At 44.0% G+C, this 12908-nt stretch overlaps 1 protein-coding gene across 1 annotated transcript; it reads right to left on the bottom strand.

Annotated features, from left to right (window-relative positions):
• Nucleotides 1–11832: 11832 nt before the first annotated feature.
• Nucleotides 11833–12701, bottom strand: Dppa5 (developmental pluripotency associated 5). Its single transcript, XM_021656446.1, has 3 exons — nucleotides 12590–12701; nucleotides 12334–12513; nucleotides 11833–11888 (listed from the first exon to the last, which is right to left on the bottom strand). Exons 1-3 carry the CDS (start codon nucleotides 12699–12701, stop codon nucleotides 11833–11835), a joined length of 348 nt encoding a protein of 115 aa, XP_021512121.1.
• Between the last annotated feature and the right edge of the window lie 207 nt (nucleotides 12702–12908).

The raw sequence follows: 12908 nt of genomic DNA, 5'->3' as shown, positions 1-12908 counted from the left end.
AACTAGACTCCGCTGTAAATACATGAGGTTCTTTTTATTGTAAATTACAAGCTGCAGCTTGGGCCCGCACACCCTCACTGCCAAAGCTATGACTTTTGGGTCAGATATACACATTAAACAGATGTTTTTAACATGACGAGAAGCACCTTTAAGTGTATCTCCAGAAGCCAACCAAAGGAAATTAAAATCTCAACCTGGTGACTGAATAATAAGCAGTCAGTGCTCCATCAACTTATCAGAACTCTATTGATTAATGCCAAAACTCTGAACTTCTAAAATCTTATAACATAAGCACAACAGTAGCAAAGGGGGGGGGGGGAAGAAATCTAAAGTATCTCTAATTTTTAATGTGTTTTAAATTGTTTTTTGTATCTTTATAACTCATAATTATACCTTAAAATATCAACTTAGACTCTCCAATTTTTTTTGCATTTATTAACCCTGAAACATTTTCTCAGACCAAATAACAACATTTTTTAGATTTTTAAAACCTAAACTCCTACATCTTCACATCCTACATAAGCTCCATTTATTTATCTTAAGATACAGGCAATTAACATGAGTCCTGTGAGCAAGGCAAACCTGTTTTTCTTCTAAATAAGAGATCTATTACCTAGTAGTTTTAACTAGCTAATGAACTGATCAATGAGCTAACAGTGGATCTAATTGTCTTCTCTCTAGCTGCAAAGCTGCCATAAGCTTATCATAGCCATCAGGTGTTCAGAGACCTGAGAAGGATAAATTATAAGCTAAATAAATATACCAATCCTTGTGCCAATAAAAATGACAGAGATGACTAGTTAGTCCATCACTTAGGCAGTGTCCCTGGCTCCTGTGTCTCACGGCATCCTGAACAGAGGCAGTCCAGCCAGGCACAGAAGATGAGAGACTGTTTCTGTGGAGAAAGAAACGAGAGAATGGCCTCACCTTGCCCTTAGCAACATGAAACATTGACTCTCCAGGTGTCCACAGTTTAGGCTGGGCACTAGCAGTGGGCCAGTTGAGGCAGTATTGCCCAGTGGTTAGCATACCACAGTCCAGAGTCACGGTCATCTGTTGTTGTGCCCAAATCTTCTCAGAGACCTTGGGGAGCTACTGCCAGGATTTGGGGACTTTCTGTCACAATAAGCTTACACATGTTAAAATGCCATATTCATCAGATCTCTGACAAGTTTGAGGGCCAGCATATCTGAGTTACTCTTTGTTTTATCATCTGCTCTAAACTGTGACCTATAAAACAGAATGCTATACTCTCTAATTCTAGCATATTTCTGAGATGCATGTTCTAGAACTATATATTTTAAGACAAATAGGCAAACTTCATAGTTACCCATCCTAGGCTTAACCTTAAAAAACCCTGAACAGAGAGACTAGGTAAGGCTCAACTGCAGTATTTAGCATGACTTTAAATCTGCGCTTTCTGAACTAAAATCAAAGCAAACCTTTTAATCAGATACAGTTTATAGAGAGGCTAGCAAATCTTGCTGCTCCTACCACTTGCATTAAAACTGTACAGTAAAAAGCTTTGCACTTAACATTAATCAGAGGACTGAACATAACTGAGAGTCCTAAACAAAAATGATCGCAAACTCATGGCTCCACCCTCTTTGTCTCCGGACCAGCATGGCGGCTGGCCACGTGTAACTGAACTCAGCTGGAAGTCCTAAACAAATATGGCAGCAAAACTACAGCTTCACGTGCTCTCTATCCCTGAACCATCATGGCAGCTAGCCATGTGTTAGCACAGGCTGTGACTGACAATACCAAACATAGCCATTAGGTGTTGCTAGTGATACAGCAAACACTGTGGAGCATCCACAATCCTCCACATCCAAAAGTTCTAAGATAGTGATCAAATAAGTTTTAGAACCAACTGCATAACAGAACAGTACAGAACAATTTTAAACTGTACAAATTATTCTAACCATATCAAACCTATCAGCCAGAATTCTTTCCCCTTAAAAGAGCAAAAAAAACCATTTTGCAATGAGGAATCATCAGCCTTTTAAATGAAGTACAACATATTTAAATACAGTTCTTTCTCAAATCATATTAACTCTCTGGCTTTTTATAATACATCCACTAACCTTCTGCAACATTCTATATACCTTAAAAACTCTCATCAAAATCCTTTCCATTCTGACATGATCCTGCTGGAGCCCAGTGTCTCCAATTTGCTTTTTATACACAATGCAAAAACAAGTTACATTAATACAAAAAGTTCTGAAACTGCCAAATTCTTTTTTAAAATAACTTCCCTGTAGCAGATAACATAAAGGTAACATAAACAAACTCTAAGAAACTTAGAACAAGTTTTAAGGAACTTGGTGAAACTTCCTCTTTTCTGTCTCAAGGTAAAGAACAGGGTGAAAACATGTTTTTCCATAAGCAAAGCAGCTTAACAAACAAACAATTCTCCACAAGATACATTTTAAAAACCATAATTTTCTCAGTTAGTGCAAAGCACATGGCTCAGTTTTACTTAGTAAAATTAATAAAATAAATACCAAAGTATTTTTATTCTCCCCCAAAGTATCGAGAAACTTTCAAATTCTGGACGAGCCCCCAAAATGTTCTGCCCAGTTCATGAATCCCAAAAGACCAGAAATAACTAGACTTCGCTGTAAATAGATGAGGTTCTTTTTATTGTAAATTACAAGCTGCAGCTTGGGCCCACATACACCCACTGCCAAAGCGGTGGGAGCCGGGCACGTGTGCCCAGGTTAGTTGGGTCATTTAAAGATTCTGGTTCATCCCAGCATGCCCAAAGCAGGGGAGATTCCTGCCTGGCAAACATTTATTGGTCAAAATGCTACATTTTGAATTGATTGGCTATAGGAAGGTCCCCAGACCATTAGTGACCTGGTGGTCCTCCCTAGGGGAATGGTCCAGTTTCCTAGCAACTATATCTCTAGTGGATGGGGAAAGAATGCAGTAAGGCGGTCCTTCCCCTCAGGGTATTACTGGACTTCTCCACCCACCTAGTTCAGGCCTTAATTAATAATAGCTGCTAATTTATCTTTTGGTCTCTCACTGTCTCAACAAATATTGGAAATTGAAATAACCTCCGTATTCTATCTGACTATGATAAAATAAAGCTAGATTTCAACAGTAATAAAAACTGAACAAAGTACAAAAACCAAACTCATGAAGACTGAGCAACACAGTACCAAATAACGATTGAGTCACTAATGGGATCAATAAGGAGATAAAATGTTCCTTATTAGAATAGAATGAACAATATGTCAAAATCTTTGGGATATAGTGAAGACAGTTCAAAAAGGGAAGTTTACAGTAATTTTTTATGGGTTTTTTTTTGATATAGGATTTCCTTGTGTAGACTTGCCTGTCCTAGAACTAGTTCTGTAGACCAGGCTAGCCTGGAACTCAGAGATCTGCTTTCCTCTTCCTCTTGAGCACTAGGTTAAAGATGAAAGCCACCACCAACAACCAACCTGAATTAGTAAATTAATGATGCACTAAATTTAAGAGTGAATTCACCCTTGGAAAAGAAAACCAAAGCAATGGAAGTAACAACAACAAAAACAGTATATAAGAATATATATCTCGAATCAGGGCAGAAATTAATGAAACACAAACATTAAAAAGTACAATTAAGGGGCCAGAGAGATGGCCCAGTGGATAGTCTGTTCTTCCAGAGGTCCTGAGTTCAATTCCCAGCAACCACATGGTGGCTCACGCCCATCTATACTGGAATCTGATGCCCTCTTCTGGCATGCAGGCAAATATGCAGATAGAACACTCATATATTAAATAAATAAATAAATAAAATCTTTTTTAAAAAATGCAAAGAGTAATCGGGGCACAGTAGCACACACCTTTCATTCCAGTGCTCAGGAGGCAGTGTCAGGTGGATCTCTGAGTTCCAGCAGGGCCAGGGCTACACGCAGAAACCCTGTCTCAGGAAAAAAAAACAAACACACAGTTAGTTGTGGTTTTGGTTTTGTTGGAGTGTCAAGACAGGGTTTCTCTGTGTGATCCTGGCTGTCCTGGAACCTACTATATAAACCAGGATGGCTCTGAATTTACAGACCCATTCTACTGTGGCTCAGGAGTTCTGGGATTAAAGGTGTGGGCCACCACCACCACTAGGCTCAAAGTTGGTTTTTGAAAAGATAAAAAAATAAACAAACTCTTGGCCAATCTGACCTCGACAAAGAGAGAGAAGTCCCAAAAAAGAAACTTGAAAATGATAAGGGTGACAAGACAACAGATACTAACTTAATTTAGAAAGTCATAAGAGCATACTTTAAAAATCTCTATGCCATACCCACCATGGAGGCACATGCCTTTAATCTCAGCACTTGGGAGGCAGAGGCAGGAGGATCTCTGTGAGCTGGAGGTCAGCCTGGTCTACAGAGCAAGTTCCAGGACAGCCAGAGCTGTTTCACACAGAAATTTTGTCTTATAAAAAAACAAAACAAAACAAAACAAAAAAAAAACAACAAACAACCAAACCAAACCAAACAAACAAAAAACCCAAAAAACTCTTGGCCAGTAAATTGGAAAATGTAAAATAAGTGGATGAATTTCTAGATCCATATGATCTAGCAAAATTAAGCCAAGAAAAAAAAAAAAGTCTTGGCTTCTGCCCCACTCCCACCACCTATTTCTTTTTAAATGAAACTTTTTTTTTTCTCTATTAGTTTCATTTCTAAGTATAAGGCCCTGAATCTCACACCAGTTTTGTATAAAATAAAATCCCGAGCTTTAACAGCTCAAGTTAAACCAGGTGTGGTGGCTCATGGTTTTAATCTTAGCATCTAGGAGGCAGGAGACGGGGGACAGGCAGATCTAGGAGTTCAAGGCTAGCCTAGTCTACAGCGTGAGTTCCAGAGCAGCTTGGGCTACACAGAGAAATGCCCCTCCTCTCAGCCCCCAAAAGAGCTCAAGGTGGAAGCATTAGATATTGGACATTTTCTTTCCTATTTCTTTGTACAGGTGAACATTAATTTGGCATTTTAATGAAGGTCACTACCATACCCCAATACTACATCTAATCATACCTTAATCATTTTACGTTTATTATCTATTTATTTGTGTGCATGTCAGCACTTGCGCAGGTCAGAAATCAACTTTGGGCAGCCACTTTTCTCCTCCAGGTGGGTATTGAACTCACATCACTGGGTTTTGGCAGTAAGTGCTTTGGTCACTAAACCATCTTCCTGGCCCTAGCTGTGCTTCTTATTAAAGCTAGAAAGAAAACAGAAACTCCATAAAATCAAGTCATTTTAGTGGCTAGACTTTGGCTGGCCCACTGCTTATGTTTCTGCTACAGAAATCACCTGGGACCTGGGCAAGTCACCATCTCTAGAACAATTCCCACTCTCAGGTCCAAATGCCTTATAGACACTCTCCCCTGGGGATGGCAGAATCCACACTTGTCATGTTAGGCCCAGCAAGAGCCTAAATATAAGAAGGTATGAAGAGAACTCAGGAAACTAATCATCCATCGATGCAAAAACGCAAGGGACTCACTTTTCTTGACCATTGCAATGGGGTCACCCCTGCTGATCAGCTAGGAGAGGCCCCGGGAGACAAAGACCTTGGGTTTTTAAAAGACACAAGGTGGGAATCTCCTGGGGTTGCCTTCTTGGCCATTTAGGGTTGGAGGAAGTGTTTAACTTTTAAAGTAGTTGGTCAGTTCTGGTCACCCTTAGGTCCAGTCAGTCCTGCCGTAAATATCTGATCTCCAAGTCAGTTTGGAATTTCTTGCCACATGGGATATAGCCACAGTTAAAGATGGGAGAGTAACTAATTTATCCCGTGTCTTTTCTGAGGAATGGGGGTTACAGGCTTTGGATCAAAGGTCAGGAACTATGCAGGAGAAGAATTGGGGTCATTTGGCCCGGTTTTCAAACAAAGCCCATTTCCCAGGCGCCAATCAGTGATTTACTCTTCATTTAGTAGGGATCTCTGCTTGTTCTCTTTCTTATCTCTGCCCTCACAGATGGCTAATGTCAGGAACTTTTACATTCCTCGGTTCTCTGGAGAAGCACTAAGAGGCTTTAATTAACATGGGCCTAAAACTTGCAAATATAAGTTATAAGGCAATTAAAAGAAATATAGATTACAAAGTTAGTCTGATTCTTTCAGTTTAGTTAGTAAACAAGTTATCTTTTCAAATTTCCTCCGTGTAAATAGCATCCTGAAAATGTTCCCTCAGATTCCCAATATAGTTTTTGGTTTTTGGGGTTTCTCTGTGTAGCCTTGGCTGTCCTGGACTCACTTTGTAGAGCAGGGTGGCCTCAAACTCACAGAGTCCCACCTACCTCTGCGTTGCCGAGGGCTGAAATTACAGGCGTGCGCCACCGTGCCTGGCTCTCCGATATGTTCTTTAGTCACACCATGCTGCTCCTGCAAAGATGGCAAAGCACACACTCAAATCTAATCGTGCCATCGTACAGCTCAGTGGTACAATGGGTGGTTTAACGTGTGAGTCCCTGCACTCTGTACTCAGCACCAAGAAACAAAAAGAGATTAGCAGGAGATATAATTCGTAAGATCAGCGGAGAAGTAGGAGAGAGCGTCAAGAACCGGGATCCAGATTGAGTTCCCAGTTGGAAGACAAGGGGAACGTAACTGCTCGGCTGTGGACAGAGAGCAAATCACTTCCTGTCCCAAGCCCTTGGCTTCTTCCATTTCTTCGGAAGGTTTGGGACTCAGCACGCCTGCCCCTGGCGGTTCCCTCCACACCCGTCCTGCAGGGCCTCTCTTTCCATACTAGGTGCTTAGGGCTCACGCAGAGGCAGCTTCTTGGGGCACTTTACCATCTGGCTCCTTGTTGGAGTTAGCACTGACGTAATTTTACAGATCCTAAAGCCGTAGGATTCCTAACAGCCTGGAACCTACTAGAAGACAGAGCCCTCCTTTCTGAAGAGGCTGATGTTGCCTCCAGATACCTTCGGAGAGGGCCAGGGACTCCGGGACCCTGGCAAACAGCGTCTCCTATCTTACTGAGATACCTGCCGACTCGAGGAGCAAAGCATTTCTTACAGCCCTCAGAAATGATATACACTCAAACACGGAAATGCCAACACTTGCCAGGCGGTGATGGTGGCGTATGCCTTTGATGTCAGCATTCCGGGCGAGGCAGAGGCATGCAGATCTCTGTGAGTTCAAGGACAGCCTGGTCTGCAGAGCTAGTTCTAGGACAGCCAAGGATACACAGAGAAACTATCTAGAAAAACAAAACAAAAAAGCAACAACAACCAAACAAAAAAAGCCAGGCACAGTGGTGTACGCCTCTAATGCCAGCAGGAATCAGAGGCAGGAGGTTCAGTGAGTTTGAGGACCGCCTGGTCTACAAAGCAAGTCTAGGACAGCCAAGTTTACACACACACACACACACAAAACAAAAAAAAACCCCAAAAAACAAGGAGAGCAACAGAGAGAAATGCCAACCCAACCCATAGGACCTGTGCTAGGGACGAACGTCCTGTATTGTAAGAACACATTTCTGCTTCATGCTATAGGAAGGACTGCAGGAACTCACTAATGATGTTTATTAGCCTTCAACCTAAGCCATCCTAAGGACTGGCTGACATGGCCTAGGGTCTCAGGACACTCCCTTTCCACAGAGAAAGAGAAAGGCCACCTGACCAGAAGGGCAAGACTAAGTTTGGAGCAAAGGCAGAATACCACCTTTGTTTCCCCTCCCTAGACAAGCTGCTGGCTAAAGACGAGATATGACAGATCCTTAGGACTCAATCTCAGGTCAATGGCTCTGGGAATAAAATGCAGTTTAAAAATTCAATACCTGCTTTTTGTTAGTTTTGTTAGTTTTTTTTTTTTTTTTTGGCATGTGTGAAATGAAGCAGGTCACTTGTAATTAACAACAATGAGATTTCCTCAACCGTACAGATGCCCAAGGCTCCTAATATGAAATATTTTTAATTTAATTAAAAATAGCCTTGGCTGTGGTTACCGTCGTAAGCCATTTTGTTTGGCTTTTGTTAAGGAGGTAGCACTGGAATTTTTGTTTTGGGGAGGGAATTATTCTTCACCCTCTTGCAAAGCCCCGGTCCAACTTCAGGTTTTCCAGCCTCCTTCTGCTGCGTTATTGACGACAGGACACAGACGCACCCCACCCAATCAGCCCTTTCCATTGTACCATCCACAGCAAACAGCTCTCCGAGCACAGTAGGGTTTGACCTCTTTCATTTCCACAACAATGAGAGCAGGGGGTGGCCCTTTTGTTTTGTTTGATTTTTTTTTTTCTTTTATGATTAGTTTGTGACATCTGGGCCAGCGCCACAAGCCTGTAATACCAGCATTCAGGGAGGCAGAGGCAGGCAGATCTCTGTAAATTCAAGGTCAGCCTGGTAAACAATGCAAGTCTAGGACAGCCAAGGCTATACAGAGAAATCCTGTCTCGAGAAAAAAAACAAAGCTGTTTCAAATAATACATTGACGTTCAGGCCATTACTTCCAAAACTCTTCCTTTGAACTTTCTTAAAGCATTCTTCGGTTTGTTATATTAGGGCTGAAAAATCCTTTCATCTGTCACACATTTGGAATTCACAGTATTTTCTGAATTTCCCATTTTTCTATGTGCTAGGGCACAGATTCTCAAAGGCGAGGCCAGTCTTCGTTGTTGTGGGAGGGGTGTTGTGAGTTGGGGGCTGAGGCCTGAGCACAGACAGAGGTCCCTGCCACCCATTCTTCCAGGTCAGATTTGGAATACTGGGCTCTCGCTGCAGTACTGAACCCCAACCACCAGTTAACACTGCCACAATTCCTCTGTCAACTGATCCTTTCCAAGGTTCATGACAGCACACTGAAGAAAATACTGCCACTACCGGCTCATTAAAAAAAAAAAAAAAATGGTGTCTGAGTGGGCCTTTGAAGAAATAGTCAATCTCTTTGTATTGCCTCAAGGGAGCAAGTGAGACTGTTGCCACCCTTGCTGAAGGGAAGTGGTAACAGCTGGCAAAAAAGCACGTGAGGCATTTTGTGTGGGTGCCCTGTGTGTGACGCTGGAGATTTAAGCCAGGGCCCGGAGCATGCCAGATTAGTCTTCTACTAATCGTATCCCCATGCTTCCTTTCTGTCCCCCAATAGAACAGCAATTCACCCCTAGGAATTTAGCTTACAGACATGTTGGCAAAAACAACAGCAATCACTGAATTCAACACACCCGAGAAGATGAAAGGTTGCGAACGGCCCTTCGAAATCTAACTCACTAAATGAGTATCCGACAGTGTGGGAAGAAGGTCACCTACATTTATAACTGACAGACTCTGACTGGGTGGTGGCTCACGCCTAGAATCCCAGCAAGCAGAGTCTGAGGCAGAAGGCTTGCCACACCTTGCCAGGGCTACATACACAGTGAGACCCTGTCTCAAAACACCAGAGTCAGCAAGACGGCTCAACTGGTAAAGGCACTTGCTGTCAAGCCTGATGACCTGAGTCTAGAGCCCCAAAACCTATAGCTTGAAAGGAGAGATACAACTCCAGCAAGACATCCTCTGGTCTCTACCCATTTGAGAGTGGTACTCACATCCCCCCTCCACACACATAGAGAGACGAAGGCATAAATACCATTTTTCAAAACCCTGGAAATATATATAGGAAAATAAAAACTCTCTCATTGCTGCAGAGAAAATGGATGAGCATGAAATCGGTAGTAGACTTCTCTGTCGTTTCAGGGTTCTAAAAGTTTACATTTCTGTATTTGCGTGTGTACAGTGTGTGTCTGTGTAGGGGTGGGGATAAGTGTGTGCCGTTTGTGGGGAGGTCACAGCACAGCTTGAGGAAGCCAGTTGTTTTCCCTCACCTGCCAATACTTGCTATTACAGACACGTAAATCAAAGCTGAGCGGCTGTAGCACTTAGGCGGCAGAGGTAAGTGGATCTCTGTGAGTTCGGGGACAGCCAGAGCTACAACAGAGAAACTTTTTTTTCCCCCTCAAGATAGTGTTTCTCTGTGCAGCCTCGGCTGCCCGGGACTCGCTTTGTTGACTGGGCTGGCCTGAAACTCACTTCGATCTGTCTGCCTCTGCTTCCCTGAGTGCTGGGACTAGAGGCATGCACCATCATGCCCGGTTATCTTACGATTTGACTAAGGCTCAGTACAGCTGTGACTTGTTTATTCTCTACCCTTATCCTCACAGATGGAAGACTGAAGGACCATGTTTATATGCTCACGATGAGAGTAAGTGGAGGATCCAAGATTTAAAGACAGCCTGGCAGTGTGTCTTATACTGTTTTTCATTTTTTAATGCTTTACTCTATTAGCTGTTTCTTATAAAATTGCCTTAAGCTCATACTCGGGTAGAGAAAAGGTACAAAGGAGCTGCTGACACTGTCAGGTTTGTGAACGCCAAGGAAGGAAAGCAGGGAGGGGCTCTCAATAGATGTAAATGTGGAAAACAGACAAGCAAAGCCAGCTCCTGGGTGCTCCCGGTTCCCAGCACCCAGGAGGCAAAGGCAGAAGGAGCCCCGAGTTCAGGAACAGCCTGATAGAGGGAGTTCCAGGCCAGCCAGGGGTACAGAGTGAGGCCCCACCAAAAGATAAAACAAAAGCAAAAAATAAAGCAAAAGATCTTCAAGCAGCAGACTTGGTATCCAGAAGGAAGTTGGAGAAGTAGGCGATTCGTACTAAGCCCGCATGAGATCACTTAAGGCCTAAAAAAGGTGGGGAGGAGTTTGAATTTAAATCCAACAAAGACTTCTTGGCCCTGGGTGTGACTGCACACAGCTATAACCCCATTGCTTTGGGCGTGGGAGTAAGAGGGCTAGGAGTTGAAGGTCATCCTCAGGTAGGCAGCAAAACAACGTTTTCCTTAGTGACCACAAGAGGGACAGCAGTTACTGAGTTTGAAAACATGATTTGCCTCCACAGCTTATGCTTTTCTCCCATTACTGTCAATACTATGTGTGCTACATGTGGTACTTGTTTCTGACCGCCCTACACACAAATGCAGATGTATACAGGAATATTTTTAAGAGCCGGTCTCTGTTAACCTGAAATGACCCATAACTCGCTTTGTGGTTGAGGCTGGCCGCATAAACTCCTGATCCCCCTGCTTCCTAGAGACCCTACATATACTAAGTTTAAAGTAGACGGAAGGCAAAAATGGGTGGGGGAGTTAAACAACCTGTCTAAGGTCTTAAAGTCAGAAAGCTCCCCAAAGTGGGGGCTGTTCCAAGCTAACTACCAAACTGGTCTCCACTAGGGAAAATACCTGCTTTGGTGGCTCCTCACCCATAAGAAGTTCCAGCTGCCCTTTGGTGCCCAAATCAGAAATTCACATCCTCATACTGCAACCTAGGTAGTATTTCGTACCAGGCTGAAGGCAGAAGCTAAAAGATCCCACAGGCAGTGTCCTGATAAGGCCATTTGCAAAGGCACAAAGGTGCAGGGGAGGGTCCTGGCTCTTCCGGATTTTAAACTTTACATTAGTGGCTTTCAGAGCTATTGTTCTTAATGATATTCCTGAGGCATTCCAGACACTACTGTACGGTACACGCTTCCCTAGAACTTCGGTTCAGTGACACGAACCAAATTCACTGAATTCAGTTAAAGGTTAGGCTCAAGAATCCCACCTTCATGGTGCGTCTGATAGAAAACTGTGACCTTCAATCCAGTAGATACAAGAAGCTATTTAATTACTTAAATTTTATTATTTACTTAGCAACCTTGGAAAGAGATATTCACACTAGAGCTCACCGCAAAGCAGGGTGGTCCAGTGATATCTTGCTGGAATACAAAGGATATAAAAGAAAGTTAAAAAGCAAGCCAGACCCATCCCATGGGGCCACAGCCTACTCTCCAGCCAGGACGAGTCCCGGCGACCGGAAACTGACTTCACTCCAAGAACCCTATTTCCAGGTTCTTCATGGCTTCCTCCAGGTTGATCATTCCTGCATGAGAAACACCAACAGGAGGATTGAGTGTTGTGGAAGAAAAGGAGCCCTCAGGATTCACCTCCTCTTTCAGCATCTTTTGTGGACCTCTCATTCCATTCTGAGTCTAGAACCTGGGTCTAGACCTGGGCACCCCTGGGACAGTTCTAACGTTCTTCTAGAAGCCTGGAGGTGGGGATAGAGAGGGACAGAGTTACCCAGGATAAATAACCCAGCCTAGAGGGACCAGTCCAATCCTCTCTCACCGTAGACTCACCTCTGGGGCCCTGAACTCTCAAAGATTCTGAGAGGCAGTTCAGAGAGTTATGGGGAAGGGGTCCCTGGTGATGCCCAAGGTAAGACAGCCTTAGGGGAATGCAAGCCGTGGATAGGTGAGAAGGGGGCAGTGGAGGGAGGAGGTTGCTCTACCAGGCCTTAATTCAGAGCACCTGCAGTGTCTCACCTCTCTCCTGACGCAGGCGGAACCTCTCAGCCATGGACTGAAGAATCCATTTAGCCCGAAGCTTGTTGTTATGAGAGCCATAAATTAAGATCTCGGTGAATTCAGGAGATTCCAGAGTCTTGACCTCGAACATGGCTTGGCTCACCTGCTCGATGTGAGGGATTCGAGATCCCTGTGGGCCTGTTGGGGGAAAGGAAATAAGAGCTGAGGGCCAAGGAGCTGGGCCTGGGCCGCCGGGTCAAGACTTGCCACTCACCGAACAGATGCTTTAGCACCAGCGACTGCACTTGTAACACTGCTGGATCTTCCAGGTCTTCAGGAACTTTCACCCACGGTGGGATATCTTTACGGGTCCAGACGGTTTCCATCCTCAGTTCCTCGCAGGCAATCAGTTCCCAGAGAAGACTAGGTCAGGCTTAACCCTGTGGCCCACAGCCCCAGCATTCAGAAAGCTTATCACCGAAGGGGGCGGTGCCTGGCTAGACCACTCCCATAGGGCCCGCCTCCCTTGGGGACCCAGGCTCAGACCCACTGCCAGAACCCTCAGGCTGTGCCTTAGGAGACCCTTCCCGGGT

The sequence above is a fragment of the Meriones unguiculatus genome, chromosome 6 (assembly GCF_030254825.1).
Source record: "Meriones unguiculatus strain TT.TT164.6M chromosome 6, Bangor_MerUng_6.1, whole genome shotgun sequence".
Lineage (NCBI taxonomy): Eukaryota > Metazoa > Chordata > Mammalia > Rodentia > Muridae > Meriones > Meriones unguiculatus.
The sequence above is the reverse complement of the archived record's forward strand: the minus strand, read 5'-3'. Positions and strand labels throughout refer to the sequence as shown.

What these genes read in the sequence shown, in the direction of transcription:
- Dppa5 (XM_021656446.1), bottom strand. Translation starts at nt 12,701, where the DNA reads ATGGAAACCGTCTGGACCCGTAAAGATATCCCACCGTGGGTGAAAGTT. An exon ending in GGTGCTAAAGCATCTGTTCG is followed by an intron (nt 12,514 to 12,589) that starts GTGAGTGGCAAG and finishes TTCCCCCAACAG; the next exon opens with GCCCACAGGGATCTCGAATC. An exon ending in CCGCCTGCGTCAGGAGAGAG is followed by an intron (nt 11,889 to 12,333) that starts GTGAGACACTGC and finishes TTTCTCATGCAG; the next exon opens with GAATGATCAACCTGGAGGAA.